At 45.1% G+C, this 26,980-nt stretch overlaps 1 protein-coding gene across 1 annotated transcript in view; it reads right to left on the reverse strand.

The window, feature by feature from the left end:
- The window catches only part of TSHZ2 (teashirt zinc finger homeobox 2), a 272,979-nt gene extending 246,242 nt beyond the window's left edge, over nucleotides 1–26,737 (reverse strand). Inside the window, exon 1 of the mRNA XM_047068340.1 lies at nucleotides 26,186–26,737. Coding sequence (XP_046924296.1) covers nucleotides 26,186–26,225 — 40 coding nt within the window. The 5' untranslated portion in view covers nucleotides 26,226–26,737. The remainder of the gene's footprint in view (nucleotides 1–26,185) is intronic.
- Nucleotides 26,738–26,980: the final 243 nt, after the last annotated feature.

Genomic DNA, 26,980 nt, shown 5'->3' on the forward strand with positions numbered 1-26,980 from the left:
CTTCTAACATTATTCCTTCTTGAATGTGTTTTTAACCCTAGTTCTTCAAACAGGTCATGAATACCTCACAATCTTTTCTCTTTCCTTGACAGACATTTTGACTGTTGCCAGAAACTACCTTTGATGTGTTCCTGTAAAGAATAACACAGACTTTCCTGTTTGTCTCAAAGCTACTGAACTGAACCTTTAACTGCAGAGGACAAAATGATCTGTATTAAAAAAAAAAAAATCAGCATACCATGCGCGCGCGCGCACACACACACACACACACACACACCCCGCTACCCTTGTCGTTATAAACCCAGACCTGGCCTCCCCAGGGCTCAACTGGTTCCTGTTATTACCTCCTTGGTTATTTTAGCAAGATTTTTAATCATGATTTCCCCAATCTCTGCTATCTGCGTCTTGAAATAGCAACAGTAATTACCAAATTTCTCTTCCCCCCCTTTTCTACTCCTGGCTGAACTTGGAGAGCCGCTGAGATTTCCCCACCAAACCTCTGAACCCATCTGAGGTTCGCACATCTGTCTTTCTAAGTCAGCAGAAGGGAAAACACAGGAAGACTGTGCCTTGAACTATAACGAATCCTGGCCAACCCCCAGTTTGTGTCAGTATCTCCTGAGGAAACTTCATAGAATCAGAGCCTGGAAGAGACCTCGAGAGATCAAAAAGTCCTGAAAAACAAGGGTTCTAAGAAACTCAAGCTCACAGAATATTAAAAATGGAAAGAGCTATAGTCATTGCTGGCCTTCTATTTTTTTCTTATCCAAGTTTAAATTACTTTCATTATTTTCCTCTTTTCCTACTCACCCTACTTTCTGGCCTTTAAGTCAGTGTTTATCCTTTTATTTTTTTTTTAAAATCATCTTCTTGATTTTTGTTTTATCCCATACTACGTGTGTTATTATTTACTTCATTTGTTTTTCAAAATTGATTTCAAATGGATTCATTTGTTTTCTTTACGTTGGATTCAGCAATAATACTCATGAAACCATGGTTTTGATGTACCCATTACACTTTCCCTGTATAATACACAGAAAATTAAAACCATAACTATTAAAAAATGCGTGATTCTACCACCAAAAATTTATCCTGCATGCAACTGTCTTATGCGTATCACAGGCTGGGAATGAGCTTCTGGAACAAGGGCGAGCTCACTTTTCCCATTAAGAGCCAAATAGTCAATATTTTAGGCTTTGAAGGCTAGGAGACAAAATCAAGGATATTATGTAGGCACTTAGGTAACATAAGAGAAAACAAATTTCCACACTTCCCCCCTCTGCTGAACATTTAAAAATGTCAAAGTCATTCTAGCTCACGAATCCTACAAAAGCAGGTGGTGGGCTGAATCTGACTCATGGGTCACAACTTAGAACCCTGCTCAAAATCACATATCTGATATTCATTTGAACCTTCTCTGAAATTCCCATAATGGCGAGTGAGACATAAGAGGACTTATTTCACAGGATGGTTATGAAAAGGAAACCCGGTTGAAACACGTTCAGTGCTTACTGAGCACACCACCTGGCACAAAGTAGTTGTTCAGTTAACGTCAGTTGTGGTTCTTGTCCTTGTCATCATCATCAGCTTCTCTCTCAATGAGGTCGATTGGTCACCGAGTACCTCGCCTGGCACACAGTAGGCACTCAACAAATGATGGACGGTGTTTTTACTTCAACTGGTTGGAAAACTGTTTCTCAGCCTTCTTTGCAGATCGGACTCAAGTGGGAGGCTATTTTTAAAAACATATGCTGACTTCCACTTCTGGAAATCGTGATGTCAAAATTCGTCCAAAAAATAAGCTGAACACTTGTGTGTGTGTGTGTGTGTGTGTGTGTGTGTGTGCGCGCGTGCGCGTGTGTGTTTGGGGTTTTTCGGGTAAGTTCTAGGGGTGATTCTGATGATTCTAACCAGAAACCTGTGCCTTCGAGGGCACTTAATCTGGACAACAGAGTCAGAAACTCCAATCCCCAAATGGCCCATCTTCTCTGCCTTATTTTGTGGCCACATACAACAGGGCTAGTGCTCAGCCCCCTTTGGAAAGTCCTATTCCATCAGTCAGTCAACAACTGGGGTTAACTGAGCACCTGTTATGTGCCAGATCTCAAGCTAATTGCTGGGGATACAGCAGTGAAGGAAGCAAAGGCCTACAATACAAGAGCCCCTTCTCCTCATCTACCCTTTTCCATGCTGGATTTTTCTACTTAGCCCTTACACATTTAAATGTATGTTGGCTCTGCCCCATGAGAGGAGGGACCTGATATATTGTCTCCACTGTCCCCTCCCAGCCTAGAGCTGTGCTTTGCACACAGTGAGCGTGACCAATAAAGATTTATTCTAACAGGCAGAACAGGGAACTCCGCACCTCTTCGAGCGCCAAGCCGGTGGCCAACCCAAGGTAGAGCGTGTGCTCAGCCTCCTTGGTGCTGGAGTTAAGGGTGGAGCATATTTTCTTGTCCGGCCCCCTCCTGGCTGTTAGATCTGAAATCCCTGCTTTAAGCCATAGTTGATCCATGTGTTCATTCATGACTGGTAAGAGGTATTAAATAAAATGATGCTCAGTATGTGGATGAGGTTTAACAAGTAGCAGTTCTGTTGCCTCATCACCTGCAAATGACTCAACAGAAGACAGTTCTAGAATGTTCTGACAATTCCTAAGGAGACAGACTGAGTAGCAAGTCACACGCATCTCCTAGTCCTCAAGAGAGGATATGCCTGTGAACGTGCATCTGATTATTGGACAAGTACTTCTTGAGCTTCTAGCATATACTAGACGGAGTGCTGGGGCCTCAGGACATGGGGACGATAAAGCCAGGCCTCTGCCTTCATGGAACTTACCGTCTAGGGGTGGGGGTGGGCAGCACGGAGAGATGGATGAGAATCAAGTAAGCCAAGAATGGTAAAATGTCAATGCTGAAAAGAACAAAGCAGAGATACACGGTACTTTCCGGCCAGTAATGGGGACGGGGGTGGGCTTGATACAATCCGAGGCATCACAGTTTCCCTGAGCAGGTGATACTCGGGCCGAGACCCGAACTACGTGAGGTGTTGGCTAAACTGAGTGGAGGGAAGAGCTGGGCGACAAGGAGAACGGGACAAAGCCAGAGCACGGGAGGAGAGAGCACTGAGGGTGTCCTGCCAGAAAAGAGCCAGCCTTCCAGGGCGCTGTAGGCGAACTCTGCTCAGACATAACGCGCTCACAAGTCCCCTGGGCATCTTGTTAAAATGCGGTCCCTGAGTCAGCAGGGCTGGGGCAGGGCCTGAGAATTTGCATGTGTCCAGCAAGCTCCCAGGAGACGCCAAGGCCGCCGGCCCCCAGACCGCACCGTGAGTACGAAAGTTTTAGGCCATGGCTCGATCCTCGGAGCAGGGGTGAGGTTAGGGGAGGGGGTTTTCCTGATATCCCTCTGGACTCTGTGAAAGCATCTGGCAGCCCGGGAACCCTCTGGAAGCCTGTAAGGTTCAGCTGGTGTCGGTACTCCCTCGCTGAGACTTTGCAGACACCTGTATCCGTCCCAATTCTACGTGGCATCCTCACAGAACAGGCTGTCTCCGCCCGGCACAAACTCCCTCGCTTGGGTGTTGCAATTCGGAAACTCTGAGGAGTGACCGCACACATGGATTTTTTTTTTTCTTTCAACCAAACTAGGCTTGCCGTAAAAACGTATGGATACAGATACACGTATACACACACACATATACACACGCGTCTATAGACAATCTTTGAAATGTAACCAAAGCCACACGAAGGACTGAAATGAAATCTTAAAGACACTAAATCATCTCACATTAAATCATCGGAGGATTATGAGGCTTTTGTTGTCGCCGCAGGTGCCCGGGCAGACCCAGACTTCTCCCTCCAGAGGCCGTGGGATTAGACATCTCAGGACCGCCGGTCCAGTGGGCAGGTGGATGCTGAACCCACCTGGGTTGGCAAGCACATGAGCCAGGACGGACGAGGCTGGAGAGGCGAGAACCAGGAAAGCAGCTTCCTGCACGCCGCCTTCGATGCTCTCTCCCAGGCCAGCTGATTGTCTTTGCAAGACAATCTGGGTGACAAATGTGGGCCCGAGGAACACTGCCCTTGTAAGCACTCCCAGCTGCTCCGAACGAATGTCCCCAAACAAAGGTTGCACGCCACCCCTCCACCATGCTTGCCGCTCAATTTAATGACTCTCCTCTGCAGCTGTAAATCAAAGGTGGCTCCTATTAAGTATAATTACCTTTGCCAGCAGCTTGTAGAACACAGTAAGTGAGGGGCCACTAAGCAGGATGGTTTCTACAGGACATTATATATGCCTTGGGCTAAATCAACAGCGGCCAGGACCCATAGCTTCGGATACACGTATAACTCAGCCACGAGCAAACGTGTGCTGCTGGTAGAGCATCACATACTCACATAAACACAGCGATTCCTTCGCCTACGTCAGCAGCCCAGAAACACCACGGTGCAGGAGAATAAAGTAGGAGGAAAGGCTTCTCTGAACCTTGAACGCACAGTGCCTGTTTGTTATGTCAGTTTTTCTGCAAGAAGGCAACTTGCCATCCAACCAGCTAGTCTCTGAACAAGTCCCAAATGCAGTAGAAGAAGGCAGGCAGAGTCTCGCTTTCTCAACTGCAGAATGCCCGCATCTGACCCCCTTTCTTACCCCGGGAAAGCGGGGAAGCGACACTACCCCAGCTGGCTTTGACATAGTCATTTTTCTCCCGTTCAACCTCGCCACATCCTTCATTCCTGACGTACAAAAACATTTTTTTAAAAAAAGAAAATCATGGGCGTCTTTATCGTTTCAGGCTCGTCAATTCCCATTTTGCCCAATTAATAAATAAATCAACACCTGAAAGGAAAGGAAAGGTGCCAAGGACTTTTGGCCTTAACTGAAAGGAAGCTATGGTGAGCGAGACTTCACAATGTGGTTCTTTCAATCCGGGGGCTGAAGCTCACCTCCAACTCCATGTTAGGTAAGCCTGTTTATTACACGATGTGCCCGGAAGCATGAACGTCTCCAAAGACATTATTCTGGTAGTTCTCATGGTTACCTCCATAACCATCACATTAACGGACATTTATTGAGCACTTACTATGTGCCATGTGTGCATGAAACACACTATGTACTCAATCTGTATAACCCCCGTGGCAACCCCACATGGTATCAGGGTAATTATTTTCAAAACTGAGAACCTAGTGCTTAGAAGGTTAATAGCTTATCTAAGGTCAGACAGAAAGTAAACAACAGCCTCGATTTGAATCTTCATCTGAGTTCAAGGCCATGGGGTGTAACCCTTCAGAGCATACAGCATGAGGCTCTTGACTCTGTTGGCCCGGCATCCAGTCTCCCTTACTTTGGTAATACCACCTTGGTTTTGCTTTGGTGACTGGCCACCAGCTGCTCCTGGGTCCTGCAGCACTGGGGGCCTACATGAGCGAGGCCGGCCAGTCAGAGGCCAGTGATTGGTTGGGGGAAGGCTACGCAAACCCATGTGGGCCAACGTAAACCCTGGAGCCTATTCGCTGGGGGTCCTCTGAAGGAAAGCGTTCCATTGCGACCACCGTGTGTGAAAAGGAAGGAAGAGTCTCAGAGATAGACCTGTCCCAATCCCACCCCTTGGGTCTCTGTACCTATAGGTGCCAAGGCTGAGGCTCAGTTGAGTCATGCAGATGAGGTATAATTTATCACCAGTCCATGATTCATTAAAAATCTGGCTGAGTGCACCCTTAGAGGCAAACATTCCTGGGGTTAAATTCTAGTTGCACTATATATTTGCTATGTTAGTGTATCACTTAATAGCTCTGTGCCTCAGTTTTCATGGAAAATGGGGATATGAGCAGTGTGCCTACCTCCTTAGTTTTGAGAGGAAAGCTGAACGAAGTCGTACGTGTAAGGGATCTGGGGCAGTGCCTGGCACGGCTTAGTAAATATTAACGAGTCTGATTATGATCTTTCAGAGAACAAAGCAGAGAAAAGTTTATGGTGAGGAGTGAAAAAGATCCAGTGTAGCCAACTAGGGCAAATCCAAAAACCTTTACAGAAAGTTATTGCCCTAAGAGCTGAGTAGGGGTGAGGATATGCAGGCAAGAAGGGACCTGGGCTCAGGAATGGTTCCTTGGAAGAGGTTATCCATCCTTGATGGAAGTGCCAGGGGCTGCCTGGGATAAAATCTTGACAGATCAACAATTAGACCCAGAAGTAAACACACACACACACACACACACACAGAAATGAGCTTGAATTCCTAGTGAGTCATAGATCATCCATCCATCCATCCATCCATCCATCCATCCATCCATCCAGTTAAGACTCCCTGGCTTTGTTCTGGGTACTCTATCACTAACCTGTCAACACAGAGGCTATGCCTTCGTTATCCTCATAGTCCTGGCACACAGCACAAGGTCTTGAAAACAACAGAAATTAATAAATACCTGCTGAATGAATAAAATAATGACTCTCAAATACATGTACCCCTTTCATGAACTTATCTTCCACGAATCTGATCGATCCAACCAGCCCTCCTTCCCTCGTGTCGTTTCCATGTCTCTTTCAGGTTATTCCCGGATCGAGGTTCGTGCCCTGGAAGACCTACAGGCAACATCAATGTCCACCAGCAAAGTTTCACGCTCAAGCCCTCACCCCACAAATTCTCCTTTGCTCCTCTGGAAACAAGAACTGCCTTTTATTTTTACTCCATGTTCCTCCCCTAGAAAATTAAAACACCTCAATCCACAAATGGTTTTGCTGAGTGGTTTATCTGCCACAGCTGTTTTCATGATGCAGGAACTCTAGGAAACCCTTCCCCTTATTTTAATTAATTTTTTTTTCTTTTTGTAAAGAATGTTGTAAGTTTCCGTCACTACTGTTTTATCTTGGGGGACTCGCCACTAACTTGCCCGAGTCCTTCCCTACTGCAGGAGAGCAGATCACAGTACGTGCCCCAGCATTCAAACCGAAGGTACAAACAAGTATTTCTGTTTGTTTATCGGACTGCTGGGGCAGACTCAAAAGTTAAACCAGAGCACAAAACTTTTCTTGCGGAGTGGGTGCCCAGGGGAATACGGTCTAAATTGAAAATAAGATCATTGTTTTAAAAAGAAAAAGGAAAAAAAAAAACCCACCTCATACCGTGCATTGTTACACATTTGAAAACATCTCCATGTTCCTTAAATATTCTGCTTAGAGTACTAACAGGTCAGTCCACAGGAAATGCAAGAATACGTTATATTTTAATCAGGGCACATAAAACACTGTCTAGAATGTTATGTTGCCCGGGGGAATGCCGTGAGCAGGGAACGTTTACAAACTCCAGGTCAGTCCCCCCATTACATCACTGTGAAAAAAAGAAATTTATGAGGTTAAATTATATGGATGTTATATATTGGAACTGTTAGCCCATTCCCAAATGAGAATGTTGGCTGAAATAGCCAGATTCCCTGAGAGAAATTTTTAAGTACTTGTATTGTGGATGTTTTTATGGTAACTTTCTACCAAAAAAAAAAAAAAAAAAAAAAAGTGAAGACATATTCTTTGAAGATCATGAAATGAATAAAAAAAAAAAAAAAAAAAAAGAGAGAAGCCTCACAACTAAAAAGTCCAAATTCCAAAAGAGAGGGCACCTAAAAGAGTTACTTATGTTCTGCTTGTCCAAAGATAATAACACAGAAGTTACTTTGTGGAACTTACTCGTGATTTATTTCATCCATTCTTCATCTAAGTGATTGGAAACACAGATGTTGACGCCATAACCTTGCTTCCAGTAAATAATTCCTCAAAGGACACACATTTGCTTAACCGTCGTCACAAGATGATAAAACTTATGAAACATTTATGGAAGCAGCAATGCAGTTTTGTTGGTTTATGGGTTTGGCAAGTTTTGAAACTCGGAGCCCCAAATTTTCCGCCTTCCCTTTGCCTCCGTAAAGGGACAGTATCTTTGGGGAGGTTCCCGTACCTGGACTGGAGAGACTGCTCCCCCCCTCCCCACCTCGTTCTTTCTTTCTCCATTTGTGGCTGCAGTTTGACAGTAAACAGAAGGGCTGTCGTGCCGATCTCAAAGAACAATAATTAAACCAAAGGGACAGCAGACAAAGTGCTCTGTGGGACCAACAGAGGAAGAACAAAAACCCCGCCAGGGAACTGTTTTCTTACGGTTTCGAGCCTGCTTCAGAGATAAGCAAACGTTCACATGTGCGATGTGTGTGCATTCGCGTATCCATTCAACATTTACTGAGAATCCACTATATTCAGCCCTGTGGGCGCAAATCGTGCAGGTATCTAAATATTCCAAAGGCTCCAGGAACCTTGGATGACTCTTCAATTCACTCATTCAATTCACTCATTCAATACTCATCCGGGTATTCAACAATAACACCCACTGTAAACGAAATGGTCCCCGTGCAGAGCCTACCTTCCTGCATCAGCCACAACTGACACCCTACAAATTTAATGCTGATTTTCCTGTGCAGGCAACATAGGTGTAACTATGGTTCTGTTTCTCAGAACCCCCAGGGAATTGCCACAGAGAGACCCCTGGGGAAATAACACTGTGATGCTGGCTTCACGTTCACGGGGAAAATCCCCAAGGGCTTTGTCGTTGATTCCATTAATAGGTCAGCCTCGGCGTGAGCATCTGCATTGACGAGGTCCACCACCAACACAAAACTCATGCACAATAAGGTCCTTCTACACTCGCTCTTTGCCCCCAGACACACACACTAACACTCAAAGCATACGTGATCCCGCCATATGTGAAACACACACCCATGACACACACAAAAGACACACAATCACAACTCACCCCCACAAGAAAACACGCTCACAACACACACTTCTAAGGACGATGCTGATCTTGGTTGTGAAAAGCATCTGGTACCAACATCGACCCTCCAGATCCTGAGGTCCTACCTTATTAATATTTCTCCCCCCAGGACTGAGCAGCTTGCCTCGCTACATGTTTGCTAAACTGCATTAAAGGTCAGTCTGACTGCCTAACATGCCACACGGCCAAACTGACTACTGTTAAGGTTCACCTTGTAACACCTCTAAACAAAATCCCAGGGTCCTTCCGTTCCTAACCCAGCCCACCCATGTTTAACACCCCATGGATTCCAGGATCTGGATGGCAACGGTTGTCCGACTCGAAGCTCCATCGATTACACCCCCTGAGGACAAATGCAATTTCTTTTATGCTATTCACACTTCCCTTTTAACGTCTCTGTGCTCCCCACTCCACCCCAAGACGACGAATGCTCTCATGCTGGATGTACCTGAGATTCAAGCCATGTTGATGGTTGAGTCTCGCGCATTATTGGGATTACTGACGTATTTTATTTATTCAGTTTACTTGCTTCAAGCAAACATTTCACAAGCGCCTACTAGGTGCAAATGAGCCAGTTAAATTTTTGGTAAGGTAAGTGTATATTTCAGGAAAGACACCAAGAAGGTTCAAAGTAAGAAATACTAGCTGTTTCCATAACGTTTACTTTTATCAACTGAATCTCTTGCTAAATGCAGTAAAATTCTCACAACTGTTTTTCTCTGCATCAATTATTTATGTGACAATTGTAAAAATTCTTAAGAATATCCAATACAGGATTGTACGTAATAATGAAAACTTTAAAAATATGCTAAATGTCTATTAACAGAGGAGTTGATAAGTGTGTAAAAATACACATTCTTATGGTAGAATATTATAAAGCATATGAAAAGGAATTCACTGTATTTTTAAATCTATTCTCTCTGTCTCCCTCTTTTTTTCTTTAGCTGCCTATCTACATTCTTGGATAGAGTCTACACACAGACTTAAAAATCAATGTGCAATACATAGTGTAAAAAATATTTGCATAAAAATATTAAACATATACAGAAGGACAATAATGCCCCTCGCTACATATATATGCAGGCAGAATTATAAACAATGGAGGATATGTCCACCAAAGTCTGAATAGTGCCTGCCTCTGGGGAGAGAGGGAGGGTGGGGGGAAATATTAGTATCTGCTGAGCACTTACTATCATGGAACACTGTTCTAAGTACTTAACAAGGATCTACTTTTAAAAACCCTCATAATGGTGCTTACAAGTCACTGCTCTCCTTTATGCCTATTTACAGGACTGAGGCACAGAAATTTTAAGATTGGTGTTCAAAAGTGATATAACTTTATCTGTAAAGTTTAACTCCTTTCTATCCGAAATTTACTCATCCGGTGAAAAACGCTCATCTTATTATTGACAGCTCTTCCTTTTATTCTCTACGATTGACTATCCCCATCCAATATTAATAATGAAAATGTCTACATTAAAGACAATAAAAGAAGATGATTATTTCATTCCATTACTTACTAAAATAACCTCAAATCAGAGAGCGAGGCAGTTTGCCAAACTGTGTTATTACAAGACTTGCTTCAAAATGCCACCGCATTCAAAAATTAAACAACACCACCAACAAACAGATCCACAAAACCTACAACCAACAACAACTACAAATAATTGTTAGGGGTTTCCTTTTCTTCCCCCTAAGAAAGATCCTATCATGATTTCTGTTGTAAGCAACATCTTCCCTCTGAGACCCAAGCCCCTCGACCTTCACAATCATCTCTTTTTCAGATTCTTCAAAGTAATCATTTAAATGTCACCTATAATTAAATACTTACAAGTAAGAAACACCTTTAGAGACCCTGACCATAAATATTATGAGGAGCGCTAAACGGGAAATCTGGGAGGCCAGCTTTTCATTTGCTAAAATAAATAACGGGCCAGCATCATTGCACGTATTCCACATTTTTGATGGCCAGGAGGAGTCATGGGGCCTACAAGAGATTTATGGAGAACAGATGAGCAGCGTCTGATTTCAGGACACATCCGCAAAGATGCTGTAGGAAGTGGACGAGCACGATCACTTATTGAGACACCCCAGATGGACCGTGTTCGTGGTTTTCGTGTTTCTGTGATCGTGGTTTTCATGGTTTTTTCCTCCTTCTGTTTAATCAAACTCACGAAATGCCATTGTGGCATGTGGAAAGCTCAAGAGGTTTCAAAAATCATATATATATATATATTTTTTTCTTTTTTCATCTTCATAGGCTCAACTTTTTTTTTTGGGGGGGGGGACAGAGAGAGACAGAGCATGAACGGGGGAGGGGCAGAGAGAGAGGGAGACACAGAATCGGAAACAGGCTCCAGGCTCTGAGCCATCAGCGCAGAGCCCGACGCGGGGCTCGAACTCACGGGCCGCGAGATCGCGACCTGGCTGAAGTCGGACGCTCAAGCGACCGCGCCACCCAGGCGCCCTAGGCTCAACTTTTAAAGGTGGTGCTTTGGATTGAGATAAGCAGAATGATGCCCTCCATTTATTTATTTTTTTCTTTGCCACAACCGACTGACTTCAACCTGGAAGAAACCCTAAATTTCAGTTCGCGCCCTTAGGCTGCACGTCTCTCTCCCAGCCTGGGGACGTTTATTTACGTGATGCTCAGCTATTGAGCATTAAATACCGTGAGAAGCAATGAAACACAGTGTCTGAGTACTCGGCCTTTGGTAGGCAGAGCCGGGTTTCAATGTCTTGTTTGGAAGCTTATGTGATCTTCAAGCTATTTGTCATTCGATAATTCTCTCATCTCTTCAATCGGCCCATAATAACACTATCTGGCCTTCAGGATGTCATCGGGAGAGACTTTATGTAGATGGCCTGCATGAAGTCCATGCTCTGTAAATGTTAACTAATAAGGGTAGACTTTCTGGTTTGGCATCATGCGGGTCGACAAGCGGTATTTTATGTTGACGGTATGATGTTGACTAGGTTGACGGTCACTGTTGCATTATGACAGCGACAGTTAGGACTGGCATCATCTTCCTCGTCACCGCCATCATCATTTTGGTCCCGTTTGCTCACGGAAGCCCAGATGACAGACAGAAAGGGCTCAGAAATCTCATTGTTGGGAGGAACCGGGAAAGAAAAAAGAGGGAATTGATGAAGGAGAAGAGCCACTGAGGAAAGTAGGAGAAAATATGAAACAGAATGAGATGGTGAAGGAGGCACCAAAGAAAAAAGCTAGGTTTTCTGCCCTCCCATTCTGTAGCGTTTCGGGAATTTCAGAGACTGTAAGAAACAAAAAAATCAAGCTCTGGGCGATTCCTTGTGTTTCCTTCTTGTCTCTTGACTCTGGTATCTAGGGTGCCGGCCAACTCCCGGGCAGACAGGGCCCCTGTTCTATATTGGCTGCGTTGCTTGTCTTTCAACTTAGCTGAAGGACTCTCTGGGCTCTGATGTTCCGTGCTATGACTAGGTAGATAGATGAGCGAATGGATGCATTTCTCTGTTGAAAGGCATCAGGGAAAGTGGTCCCCCCATTTCTAAAACCTAGGCGATTGCCACAAGAGACTGAAAGGAGAGAGTGCTTATATATTTTCTGTTGACTAAAAGCCAAAAGTGGATATGGATCTCCTTGGATAATTTTTTAAATGTTTTGGCATTCCGAATTGGAAGAGAGAGGGAGGGAGGGAGAGAGAGAAAGAGAGTAGAAAAAGGAAGAGAGGGGAAGACAGGATCTGGCTTTGGTTTTTACAGCATCCTTCTGGCTGCCATGTGATGTATTAGAGACCCGCATATCCTGTAATTCAAAGCCATGGTGGGTGCTTCAAATACAGATTCATGGGCCTCCGCCCCATCCTGTGGAATGAGAACTACTTGGCCCCGGCCTGGGACTCCGCAAGGTTGCACTTTCGCCGGTTTTCCAAGTGAAGACGACACCAAGTAAAGGCGAGAACCACCCCTCTATTCCACACGCCAAACCAGAACGTTATTCCCAATTCCTCCGTATCTGCAAAGTTTCCTCGGCCAGTAAAGGCTCTCCAGTGTTTCTCTCTGATGTTCTGACGGGGGGGAGGAGTTCCTTCTGGTGTTCAAAGTGTTTTGAAGTTTTACTGAAAGCCTCTGTCTTCCGGGTGTTCCTTTGACCCAGATGCGACTTGGCAGCCTTTGGGCACATCTGGGTCATGAATCCCCTGCCCTGTCCGGGTCCTGGGCAACCACAGGGTCCTCCCAGCTAGTCATTCTGCCCCATCCTCACGGTCTGTGCAAGTCCCTGCCCCAACTATTGCTTTCTCTATATATTTCCTTACAGCGACTCCCTCTTTAATGTCCTCATGTAATTTTATTTTATAATGAAAATTTATGTCCCCACAGTCCGTGAAAACCCAGCATCATTTGCCGTTAACGATCAGAAAAGGAAAATCCAAGCGTTACTTGAAAAAGTCTCTGAATTCAAGGTCTACCCTCTCTGATAAAGGGGCATGAGACAGCTGTTTAAGGCAGGCTAACACCAACTAAGACTTGCTTCTTGATTAAATCAGAGGGGTTGAAAACAGTGTTGGAAAAGGAACATCATTTGCACTTAGTGCGTGAGTCCGTGCTGCTTAAAACTATTTACCACCAGTGGTACGGCCGCCCATAACGGAGCAGCTCTGGCTTTAAAAGCCTTCAGGAATAGGCTTGCTTTGCTCACTGAAACCCTGCAGAAAGCTCTGGCAGGCCTACCAGTCAGGGGTCTTGTTTGGCCCCTCCCCACAGAGACGCAATTTTGTCTCCTGGGGTTTTCTCCCTGTGACTGCCAGTCACCATGCCCCCATCATTCATTCTATCAAATCACACTGATTGAGCACCAGCTACGTGCCAGGCTTTGTGGACGGGAGGCAGGTAAGACAGAAGGCAGGTCCCTTCACGGTCATGAGCTCAGACTCGCGGTCATGACTATCGAGCACTTACTATGTGTGAAGCACTGTTCTAACTGCTTTGCAGGGGTTCATACTGTGCTCCCCAACAACCCAAGGGGGAGGTTGTATGATCGCTACGTTACCAATAAGGAAATCAAGGCATGGAGAGGTTTATTAACTTGTTACCGTAATGACTAAAATGTATTGACCACTTACCTTGTACAGGGCACTGTGCTAAGCACGCCCTCTGATTTGTCTCGGTGAATCCTTGTAAAAACCCCATGAGATGAGTTCTTCTATCAGGTCTATTCTGCTAATGAGGAAATTGGAAGTCCGGGAGGTAAAAGTGCCTAAGGTCACACAGGGAGGAAGTGACCCTTTGGAGAGAAATCGACTCCAGGGTCACCCCCTTGCCCTGACACTGTGTCGTCTGACGGGTGTGTGGAGCTGGGGAAAGGCGATTCCAGGACTCCACGAAATGTGCTTGGAAGAGGGCCCTTTCCCCCTCTACAGTCAATTCTAGAATCAATGCACCTTCAAACGTTTTCCCTTGTTTCCAGTCTGGCTCAGAGAATGATAGACTTGACAATTTTCAGTAAGAACCTGGTATATAACTACAGGGGAGAAATAAACGAAGGAATGAGGAAATTAGAATTAATAGGATAAACCCAGGCCGGTATTTCAGACACACCTCTCAGGATACGCCACGGCCACCTGCCATCCTCTGCACATCTTGTCCAACTTTGGACTGAGTCTCTCACCTTCCCCACCATCGGTCGGGTCCAAGATAGCAGCAGCTTTGGACCGGATTGACACAGGGGCCTCCTACACGGTCAACCTGCCTGCAGCCTTGCTCTCTAATACATCACAAGGCAGCCAGAAGGACGCTGTAAAAACCAAAGCCAGATCCTGTCTCCCAAGCACGCCCGCCCCCCCAGGGCACAGCTCCTTAGAGGTCTTGGGTCCTAGAGGCTTGGCGGTGGCCTGTCCTCCTGTGGGGACCCGCACCATTCCTCCAGGCTCCGCCACCCTGGCCACCTTGCTGCCTTCCAGCCCCCGCCTTGCTCCTGACCCACAAGGTCACACGTGTTCCCAGTGGGCACTGGGGGGGGGGGGCGCTTCTCTCCCCACGACGTCCCTCAGAACCCAGCTGCAATGTCACTTGCACTGAGAGGCCTTTTCTGGCCCTCCCATCCAAGACGGCGCCCCCTCCCCTGGTGCCCTACGCCCTGCCCGCCTTTGGGCCTCTCTCGGGCACACGCCACACACTGGCATATGACCACATGCACCCGCTCACTTGTCTGGGATCTCTGTCTGCCACACTAAATGGAAGCTTCAAGAAGGCAGGCCTTTGTCAACTTCCTTCAAGCCTCCGGTTCCAGCACCTCCCGCGGTGCCGTCAGTAACATCGGTTAAATAAAGATTTCAAGGCAGGCAGCCCAAACTCCCACCTGCTCGCCACCGAGATCCCAAATCCCTTTGTCCTGAGATACACCTTAACAGGCACCAGCCAGCCTCCCTTCTCCCCTCTCCCAGACACTAATCTGAAGGTGACAATTAAAAAGTGGAGAAGGCGTTACCAGGAAACAGCCTGTAGCCTTCTCCCATTAGCTTAACAACCCCTAAGATTTGCCGCCTCTCCTGGGGCCTGAGGGGATGAGCACAGGTTTGCCCTGGGGGAGGGGCAGTTGCCCAACCCTGGGAGGCTGCGCACCTGGAGGGCAGAGGGAGAGGTCCAGCTCAGGGTCAGAAATGAGGATCCCCAGCCCCTTCACCAACATCAGGGACCCTCCCTCTGAGGGTCTTGGCTTAATGAGGAAGGCTACTAACCCATATCGGCAGCAAGCACTGTGCACGAGATGAATACGTACTGTTTACTGCAAAAAGGCAAAATGCCTGCTCTTCGCGCGAAGGCAGATGATGTCATGATGAACAAAATGCAAGTTCATTACCAAAATCACTGTCTTTTTGTCATTAGTATTTTTTTAACTGATAAATATTCAGAGTGCCGTTCTGATCATGATTGGTACCTAGGTCTGCCAAAAAAAAATGTTAGATGTGTAAAAGAGATCCTTCTACTCAAAAGTAATTAATTAGTATACAAAGTAGTACACTAATTAAAGTATTTATTCCTTTATTTACAGCCTCATTTATTCATTCATCGGGAAATATTTATTTAGTGCCTAATAGGTACCAAGGACTAATTCAAGAGCCTAGATTTTTTTCCCCCTAGAATCCCTACAGACAAAAAATAACAACAGGAAGGAGAATCAACATGAGCGTTTAGGAAAAAGATCTTGTGTGCGTGCCAGGGACTGCACCGAGGGTTTTCTCTACGTCGCATTACCTGACCGTCCTGACCACAACGGGAGGCGAGAGATATCCTGTGCCCACTCGACAGATGAGGACTTGGAGGGCAGCAAGGTTAAGGAGCTTCCCTTCAAACACTGCGGGCCAGTTAAATAGGCAAGCCCTGCGACCCCATCCCCGATCGGCTTGGCTCTTAACATTTACTTTTCAACAGCCTCCCCCGTTTGGCTGACCAGGCACCGGGCAATCCCTCCATAAAGGCTGGGTTTGTGCTTTTATCTCCATGTGCTGCCTCCATGGTTCTGACCATCCCACTCACCATCACTGAGGGGCCAGGGGGGCAAACTGAACCCAATCCACTGGCCACAACAAGTACCTATGTTCTGCTGAACACCCAAATGGATCACATCGCTTCCCTTCTGGAAACCCTCCCTCCCCTCACACTGAGACCCATATAGGGAAAGCCACACCAGACCTGCCCCCGCCCACCTCCCCTGCCTCTTTCCTTATACCTCCTCCCCCATTTTAACCTGCCCTGGCCCCACTGGGCCCCTACATATTCCTCAAAGAGGCAAGTCAATTCTGATCATAAGTGCTTACTGCTTCATTCGCCTGAAACATGTCTCCCAGATCTGTGCTCGGCTGGTTCCTCGCTTTTTGTGCAGGGCTGGTCAAGTGTTGGCACCTGAGGAATACCAGCTCTGACCAGCCTGTATAAAAAGGCAACCCTCCCATCCCTCTTCATTCCATTAATGCTAGTGGATTTTTATGAAATGCAGTTAGAACTATTTAATGTTGTATTATATATTTATCTGTGTATTAGCTTTCTGGTCTTAAAAGAATTATATCTGTGGGAGGGCATGGGCTTTTCTGCTGTGATACACCAGCCCCTAGATCAATGCCCGGCAGACAGTAGGTGAGCAGGTCAACATCTGTTGAATGAATGAATGCACAAATGCACATCCATACACATGAAGGAACCCTCAAGAAAGAACCGACTTCATATATGGGAGAGGGCCCGAGATTCTATTTGGAGATGCCACTGAAGGCAGCATCCTCCGTCAATGTTCTCAGTACCCTCCCCGCAGGCTTAGACTTCACAACAGACGCAGGGAAAGAATAATAGGAACGGGGCCCTTCCTTGGCAAATGACTATAGCTATTCCAGATAAAATATCACAATAGATTAAGTGTATGGGCTTTGGAAGCAGGGAGTTTAAAACCCAGCTTGGCCACTGCATGACCTTGAACGGGCTGCTCTGCAGGTTTCTCAGATCGCCATCAGTAATAGGGATTACACTGGCATCTAATGCATGAGAATGTTAGAAGGATAAAACTTGGCTCAGACGTCCCCCCTGGGACAGGTCTCTCCCCTGGCCATCCACACTTGTATTGCCAAACTCCCACTCTTCAACTTTTGCTTTTATGAAACCACTGTCATCATGGAGTTTCTTTTCTATATGAAATTTATCTTTTTTTTTCTTTGTTAATTTACTTGTATGTTCTCCTGCTTCCCCTTCCTGGAGGGTAAGATCCCCTATTCATCCTATTCACTGCCCCTGCCTCCTTCCCCGGGAAGCAGGTGACCAGAACAGAACCTGGCACGTAGTAGGGACTCAAGAAATAACTGCTGTTTAAATAAATGAAATATAAGCACTCGGTAAAGTGCTTGGTATATATAATAAGCACCTCCATAGTGGGAGGTATCGTTATTGCCATTGTTGTTATAGTTGTTGCTGCTAGTGTTATAATTACTATCTACTGGGAAAGAAATATTCTTTTGAGCTGGCACGGGGCTCCAACCATTCCCTCTTCATTTTCAGAAAAGGCTAAAACCCTACTCAGTGACTGGATTTCCAGTTTTAAAAACCAAAATGCACCCATGTCTGACTTCTTTCAAGCCCCGGCCTCCTAGTCTCACGATAGTTGTTGGTTGCTCCTTTCCTTTCTGGTGTAAATGCTTCATGGTCTGGCTATTCAGGGTGAAGATACACTGTCAGGTTTGACCCCTAATAGTTTCAGTGCACTTTCTCAGCCCCAGTCTCATATAATCCTTTCAAAAAACCTGGGCCTTAAGAAGAACTATGATTACCCCCATCTTATAGGTTGAAAAGTGTGTGTGTGGGGGGGGGGGGTGGGGAGCAGAGATTTGAGCGGCTTGCCCAAATCTATAAGGCAAAGAAAAGGAGTAGACCTAAGGATTTGAACTTGGGTCGTTCTGACTCCTGAACTCACGTTCTTACCCCTGAAACAAGGTTTCTCTCTCGAGCTTGCTCAGGGCCGCACAATGAGTGTGGGCAAAGCTGGAACCATTACCCAAGTCACTTCCTCCTGTTCTAAGGCCCCATCCACAGTCTCAAACCTAACCTCAAGAGGGAAAACAAAAAGAAGCACAAAGCCATGGACCCAACTTCCTAATAAAGGAAACCAGCCGAAGGCAGCTCTCATATAAAACAAGCTTATAGCTTTTCATTTCGGAATTTCTTCTGTACCAAACGGTACCGAATGCCTAGAGTAGATTTACCTCTTCTCTACAGTATCCTCTTGGCCCAGAAGCTATTCATATCTCCCCCGGCCTATGAGAAAGGGGCTTCTAAATACATAGAAAATTCTAAGAACCTGATAAATTCAAGTGATTTAAAGTAAGCCCTTTGCAGTTTGTATAGAAATATTTACATGCCGCTGCTCTGGCTTACCCAAGTCACTTCTCCCTTATAGAACACCTTGACCTTCCGTGTCCTTTTTGAATTGTCCGCGTCACCAGATTTCATGGATTTTTCGTGATGCAGGAAAGCGTTTGGGAAGTTTCTTCCGAATTCATGACAAACAGAATGGCCGCTGACAACAGCTTTGATCTCCTTCTGCCCTTTGTAACTATTTTCATTAAAAACAATAACTGTGTTCTGCCCACCTTAATATCTAAACTGGGTAATTTCCATAGAAATGACTTAGATGGAGCTTTAAGAAGAAAGCTCAGGGGTGATTTCAGAGTATTCATTCAGTTCTGAAAGCACTCAACTAATTAAGACCCGTGATCTTAATTTCTGTACTAACAGAAACTGCAGAACGATGTCTTTTTTTTTTTTTTTTTTTTAAATCCACCTTAGCATTATGGCAGCTTTATGGAAACATGAGGCTTTTCCTTTAGCATAAATGGACACTACAGCTTTTCAATTAAATTAGTCTTTGGAGAGAGAGAGATGCAAAAGAGCTAAAAAGCTCCTTAAAAATCTTCCCTGCTCTGCAACTTTTCATGTGCCAAGGGGAGATGTGTAGTTAAAATGCACTGCTATTTTCTTTCTTACCCTGCCGAACAAAGTTTTCGATCTTGAACCCTGAGCTAGCTAGAATAACCTGTCGAGATTTTACTATTATTTTGTGTGCCCACGTTTGGGTTTCTGAAGCTATTTTGCAAACAGGGACGTGTGCTACGGTGTCCTGTGTCCTGGTCCATCCAGAGAGAACTTTATTAGGTAGACCCTGTTTAAGGTTGAGGAGTAGGTATGACGATACTGAAATTGTTGTTTTTGTTGTTTTTAAACAACACGGATAGAAAGGGAACTCTTAGAAAAATTCAAGACAAATGCTTTCAAATATGATCCAGGTTTTTTTTTTTTTCCTGTCTAATTTCTCTAAATTCATTACCTCTAAAAATACCGATATATTAATAACAGTGCCTCCTGAATTTTAATTTCTAAAATTTTAACCAATTTTAGGCCTCGCTTTGGCATCATGGCGTACTGGAGGATGCCCAGAGGGCATCTTTTTTTTTTTTTCTTTCTGCAGAGGAAATGCAAAAGGTTCAGAGGCAACACATGAAAATTCTACAGAACCATTTTAATGACTTTCAAGTCTCTTCAAATTATTTTATCACTTCACCCACAGAGTTTGCTTTGGAAACAAACATATCAGCAATTCCCACTTGGCCTCTCAGATTCCTATTCTGTGTGTCTGTGATGCAGACAAAGTCTTCAGAGGGGACCTAAGTCCTACACCCTCATGAAGGTCTCCCTGTTGAAGTGAGGGGGGGAAACCACCCCACTGGGGACACTCCAGACTGGTGTCCAAGTCAGACCCCAAACCATGTGTTTACGGAGACACTTTCCCGTGAGTTCGCATAGTCCGGAAGTGGATATATGGGCTGTGAAAGGACCGAATTTTTATTACCATTTCTTAGAGACCAGTGTTTCTCGAAACTACCTTTCAATTAGCATTGCAACACCTAAAACAAACGAGTGACTGAAAGGTCAGTAATACCAAAAAAAAAAAAAAAAAAAAAAAAAAAAGAAAGAAATGGTAAATCCAGTGAAAATCGGCTTCTATGATACAGGCGGGTAAATATATGGTGTTTTTTTTGTTTGTTTGTTTTGTTTTGTTTTGTTTTTTCTTACTGCAATATCCAGGCAATCAAGCAAACCCTCTCAATGAGGTTGTTTCTTATGTGGCTAGAATGACTAAGCTCATTTATAATCAAAGAGCTGCTCACCAAAGGTCACCCTAAGGAACAGGAGAATTTCTAACTTGAAATGGAATTTATAAAACTCAAAATAATAAAAAAAAAATACAAATTGTTACCAATTACTGAAAAATGGATGTAAAAACATCCAGGATGAACAGGCTCTAAGAAGGCAGGAGAATTGGATCTCCCTGATACAGACGACAGGAAAATATACTATGTATTTGTCACGTTAGAAAATGAAAATAAATTTCTCCCACGTAAATAAAAATAGAAGTGCAGTCTCAACTTGCGAAGCAATAAAATTATTTGTGTGCCAAGCTTCTTTTAATACCACTGTAATTTTTTTTTTATAAAAGTCGCTCGATTTGATTGTAATTAAATATGTAATGAAAAAGCAGTGCTTCAGGGAAGCGATACAACCCTCTCTGTTAGTTTAATGTATTTCCAACTGACTTTGCATCAAACAAAAATGATACTCTGTGGATGCCTGGTCTTAATATAGAATTTGTTAGGCCATCCTGTGCTTTTTAAAGGGAACTTGGGTGCGCGCAGACACGCCTCTGAAATAGTGGCACAGTCTTCCCAGACCTTGACATACCTAAATAAAATTGATGGTAAGCATACAGTGACGGAAGGGAAGATCTAGTCTGGTCATTTAACTCATGTTAGCTAATTACAGACCCAGCACCAACACGAACAGGTTTTCTTCCTGGCTGATTTTCCTAAGCTGAGCTGCAGAGAAGCAGAAGTGTATCGTTTCAATGGCCTTAAATAATGCCAGGCGCAGTGCCCCTTTAAAACCTGCTCAAGTGAGAGAAGAATCCCCTAGCCAGTGGGAAGAGAAATAGATGAACCCAGGTACGTTATCCGCTTGGAGAAATTCCGTCAAAGGCGTCACCTGGGATGAAACGAAAGCATAAGCCTCTGTTGGAGAATGTGACAAAAGGCAGGGTGCTTCCAGGCACAGACCTGCTAAAGATGCCTAGGAGGTATTTGTTGGATGTGAAGGTTTCCCAAACGGTAGCAACAGAACCGAGGTGACTGGGAGAAAAATCAGCGTAAGGTGGCAGAAAAATAAATGCATGGTAGTTCCGAGGAACGTTTCTACCCTCCTCAAAAGTAGCCTTCAATCTCCAACCCCCAAGCCTCAAGAAGATTTTCATCCTGCAGAAGTTTCTTCAGAGCCCCCTCCCCCTTCCCTACCTTCCACTAGAACTCCCTGTCACTTGCAATCTGCTGATTAGGGCTAATGTATTGTGTCCTGATATGGCAGATTAAAAATGAAATCAATAAATGCCTAAAACAAATGGGCTTTTGAGATGTCCCATTCAATCTGGGTCTTTAAGGGTGAGGTGAGAAGTGGGAGAAGGAAATCAGGAAGGGAGTTGGGGAAGGGACCACTTAAGTAATCAATTTCCATCCAAAACGCTCGGGTGCAGGATGCGGTTTTCCGTGGGACCTGTCCTTCCTTTTTCAGGGATCTGTCTTAAATAACAAGAAGAGCCACAACAGTTCGTGCTGCTGCGCCCCTCTGGGGGTGTGAGTGTTTATTTTTTCCATTCATCTGTTAAGAACGTGCTGTTTGGGTAAGTGAATGGGGTCTATAGCATGCAGTATTTAAATCTGCAAGATGTGAACTTGTCTTTCTGAAGTATGTTTAAATAAAGTGAGAGTGCCAGGGTCCCGACTCTACCCAGATTCCTATTCCCTGGAATCCCATCCCACTTGCCAGTAAATTAAACGTGAACTTCACCGTGAGTGGCCTGCCGCCTCCCCACCCTGCTGGTACAGATTGCTAGGACCTCAGTGGGTTCACCCAGGCACCAGCTCTCAGTAGGCTGAAAAGGCTATCGCTGGGGTCAACTCCCACTCCACTGCAGGATTCAGAACTGTCCCTGATGAATATGTTTCCCATGTAAATAAGCTATGCCATTAAGGTGCAAATTGTAACTTTTAAGTAATGATTGCTAATAGTCTAATGTTTACTGCCACACAAGGACATTCATGAAAACAAAATCTGCATTATTCATCTCCATATTAAATAAACAAAATAAAGTGAGGGAGCCATTCTTCCCTGCGAGACTTTCCTCAGATCTGGATTATCAGATAGTTTAGGAGAGTCAGCAAGAAGGAGACATTTAATCTCTTTGGGCTGGAAGAAGCAGAATCCTGCAACTTACGCGTACATTCGATATTCACAAGCCCCAAAGATCGTGCATTCGACTACAATTGGCTGGCATTATATAAAAACCATAGTTCAGGGTGGTAAAATAAAATATACGTAGTACACATGTCTGTGTACAGAGGCTATGACAGATTGTAGAAAATAGAAGGGTTTGCAGCGTAAGTCTGCAATTTAAAATTTTTAACTACGCTGAATCCTGCAAAATACAAACAAATCAAAACACTGCTCTGTTTTGTTTTACCTTTCTGCCATCTTCTCTATCTGCCCTAAAATGGAGAGGGGGGAAAGATGCTGATAGAAAATCCCACAATATTCTCAGGTAAAAGTGGATGCATTTTAGTGGTGAGGGAAATATACATCCAAGGAAGCCAGCACACACACTCACACATACACAAACCCCTGGGGTACCACAGGCTGTTTTCTGAACTTTTTTTTTCTTGCCCGAAGTAATAGTATGGTGGAAAAGCATAGCTTTAGAAAGCCAGGAAGAATGACATTTCAGAGGGAAACAGAGGGAAATGTTCTGACTTAGCTGTTTCCTTAAAGAGAACTGCCTACCTCACATCCCTTCTTTTAAGGCGGTGGGGGGGGGCGGGGAGGTGGGGTGGGTAGAACAAAACAAATAAAGACCGAGATTCCCCATCACTTATAATATCATCTTGTTCATTCTATCTGCATACCTGCTTTATTAGAAAGTTCTGTAACTGATTCCCTGAACCATGGAACTTAAAACTAATAATGCAAAGAAACCAAATTGCCTCGAACAGTTCTTGGGAAAGAGTTTCAGCTCTGATTCACTCACAGGCTTTTTCTATCTTACATTATTCATTAATCAAGCTAGAAATCAAGCTTTCAACATCAGTCCATGGGAGTAATTACTTACAGTTGTGCATTGCGTTTAATTTCAGGCAGCGATAAAAGTTAGTACGGACACAATCCTGGAACCCACCTTGTTCTTTTCCCTTCATGACCAACTACCTAAAGAATCCCAAAGTGGCTAACTTTGCTCATGGATCGCCACCTCAGCTACAACGGAAGACAGCACCGATGACTTTGGAGGAAAGAAACATCGCATAAAAAAAAATCTGTTTTATTCATATGTGAGCAAATAAATACTCTAAGAAGGGCCTCCTTGCATGCAGTAGGAATGATTCCCTTTCAGCTTGACAAGGGTTTCTGCTTTCTTCAGTGAAAATAATAAAGCCATGAAAACAAACATAAAGACACCAGGAATACAATAGGCTAGTGAACTGAAACTAGAGTCATAACTTTCAAACGCACACACACACTACAGTAAATAGACAAGCCAGTTCCAATAGATACCAGCTTAATGAAAAGGATCTAATTTAAATAATGTGATACAGCATTATGTTACTACACCTGGATCCTCATTGATCAGAGGATAATTATAATCAAAGTAGTGCAATTCTGAGCAATGCACTTTTTGTAATGAGCTAACCAAAGGAGACATGTCCAGTCATTCTGGTAATTTAAATTACTGCCTAGTTGTTGATGGCCTTTACCGGAACAACAAGGGGGAAAAAAAAAAAAAAAGAGTAATTTTCAGGGCAGTATCACTTCTTGCTGGACTGTTGCCCAGAGTTTTCTTTTGGGACAATAAGGACGTTATCTCTAATCATCTAGCTACACGAAAACTTGGGTTGTTAGAGCTAGAAGGAGCACGCTTACTTTTCCTGGGTCTGGAAGGCCAGTGCACACCCCAATGCTGTCAGATTGCAAAACAATCTTAAGTTTTAACAAATAAGCGGTTGAAATGTAGACACGGACAGGGGCAGGAGGGAGAAACGGTTTTCAAAAGAGGTAGCCAGAGTTATATGGCACTAAGAATATTGCAATTATTTTGCTCTCTGGGAAACAGTTGGAAAACACACGAATCAAAGCTTTATACATGATATTTCCGCACGCAATTTGACCCAATCTACGCGTGGTTACGGAAGCAATTCTGCGCTCTGGAGGGAAGATAGCTGGGGATATTTCAAAGCACATGGACTGCCATTCATGCTGGAACCAAGCCATGGTGGAGGATGAACTGGGTGGTCCAGGCTGTTCAGACGCAAACACCCACTTTGCTCAGATTTGCAACTAACTTTGGATTTATTCTAAGGGTGGCTTTATAAAGTTTACAAAAGTGTGCCACTGAACTTCTTCCTAATGTTTCGCTCCCGTTACGACAGAAGGAAATGTGTTTTGGGTCTGCCGAACACCAGCCTTCACTGATGTCCCCTAAAGCATGAAAGTAAAGACAGAGAAGGGGGGGGGCGGTAAGAACTTCAGCTTTTTGCTAAAGCCCTGATTCAACAGAAGGACACAAAGAAATAAAAACGCCCACATTAAAAGCCAAACAAGATAATAATTGTGCATGTCTGACTCTGAATCTAGAGGGCAAGGCTTGCGTCACTGGTACTCTGAGTTACCATGGTGAGTGATTTATTGATATATATCAAGAATGAATAGATCAAAGGCAGCGAGATGACAGGTGATCAATCAAATGTCAAATCAAAACTAGCAATCAAGTGGAAAGCTGATTTTTCAGTGGGTGGGTCTGGCAGGAGAAAAATGAACTTTCATATTACACTTCCGAGAAACAAAACCCCAGCATACTATTAAAAAAGCAATTAAGCAACCCAAAAGGAAAAAAAAAATCCTTTAGAAGGTCTATTGTACTGATCCATTAACCTGTTCCTCTTTTGGGGGGAGGGGAAGGGGTTAGTAAGGAAAGATTCAGACGGGATACCCTACAAATCAATTTACAAAGTTTGCAACTCTCTCTGGGCAAAGAAAATCCTGAGCTGTTTCAATGTTCTATTGGGCATTTTCCCTTTTCTTTTCTTTCTTTCTTTTTTTTCTTTCTTTCTTTCTCTCTCTCTTTCTTTCTTTCTTTCTTTCTTTCTTTTTTTTTTTTTTTTAAGAGAAAGAGTGATTAGATTTCCAAGCATATTTAGAAAGCACATTGAAAGGTTCATTCCTTTCCTGGGGTGGGTTTTTTCCACCTTGGCGATCAAAGTTAGTCTCCTTGCTTGCCCCAAAGCCAGCCTGCAGCCCAGGGCTCTGGCATGCCTCACACTTCGGCGCCCCAAACCCCAGCGAGCGCAGACGCTGTCCCTCGAGGCCAGAAGCCACTGGCACTGACCACGCGGAGGGATGCGGGGGTGCAAGGACTGTCTCCCTACCCGGCACCCCAAATCCACAACCCAACTTTGGCCGGAGAGGCAAGAAACAGACTGGGAGAAAGTTAGGGGTGGGGTAGAGGGTGGAGGAAAAAAAAAGTTTAAGGAGGGAAGGCTTGGTGGGACAGCTTCCCCCCCACCCAAGCGGAGCCTGCAAAGGGGAGGATTTGGGAGATGGGAGAAGGAGAGAGAGGGGATGGGGTTATTCGCGGGGCAGAGAGGGGCGCCCGGCGCGAACTCCCCCCGCAGCTCAGGGGGTGGCGTCCTGGGGCACCCGGGGGCTGGGAGGGCGGGCGAGGAGCTCGGTGCGCCCCGCAGCCCCGAAGCGGAGCCGAGTCTCTTACCTGCCGCCCGCTTGGGTGCCTGCTGTTTCCTCCTTGGCATCGCTCTACTTCGCTCCAGTCCTACTTCTGGCGCCCCAGCCCCGAGCCGCGCGCGGGGGCCCGCTGCTCGCTCGCCTCTCTGGGTGTCCTCCGCCTCCTGCCCGGTGGCTCCTAGGGCGTCACTCGGCCTCTGTCCCCCTGGCGATCCCCCCTGCAACTCCTCCACCACGGGCCAGAGACCCCCCTCTCCGGGCGGCAGACACGGGTGGCTTGTGCCGGCTGGTTTGAAGCAGAGGTTGGTTCTGCCGTGTTTGTTTGTTTGTTTGTTTTGGATTTTGTTTTCCTCTCTCTCTCTCTCTCTCTTTTTGTTTTTGCTTTTTTGGAAATTTTTGGTTTTTGGTTTTTTTTTTCTTTTTCTTTTTTTTTTTTTGGTGACTGTTGAGACACTTGATTTCTTTATTAAACATCCAAGACCGGGTTCGGATGGAAGGGACGAGGGGCGCACACGCGCCACACGCACACGCGCGCGTAAAGATAAGGGGGAAAAAAGGCAATCCTGGGAAGGTAGTGGTTTCTTCTTCTTTTTCTTCTTCTTCCTCCTCCTCCTCCTCTCCTCCTCCTCCTCCTCCTCCTCCTCCTCCTCCTCCTCCTCCTCCTCGCCGGTCTCTATGGCGGATTCGCGCTGGGGGAGAGAGATCACTCACTGTAGATTTGCGGCCGCTGTCAGATTCCCGTCGGTGAATGATATGCGAGAGGACAGGAGCGGGTTTGGGAAAGACAGAAAATCTGGAATTCACTCACTCACTCACACACACT

Source organism: Lynx rufus, unplaced genomic scaffold (assembly GCF_022079265.1).
Source record: "Lynx rufus isolate CCGP_SWC_20201006 ecotype Redwood Valley unplaced genomic scaffold, mLynRuf1.p SCAF_8, whole genome shotgun sequence".
Lineage (NCBI taxonomy): Eukaryota > Metazoa > Chordata > Mammalia > Carnivora > Felidae > Lynx > Lynx rufus.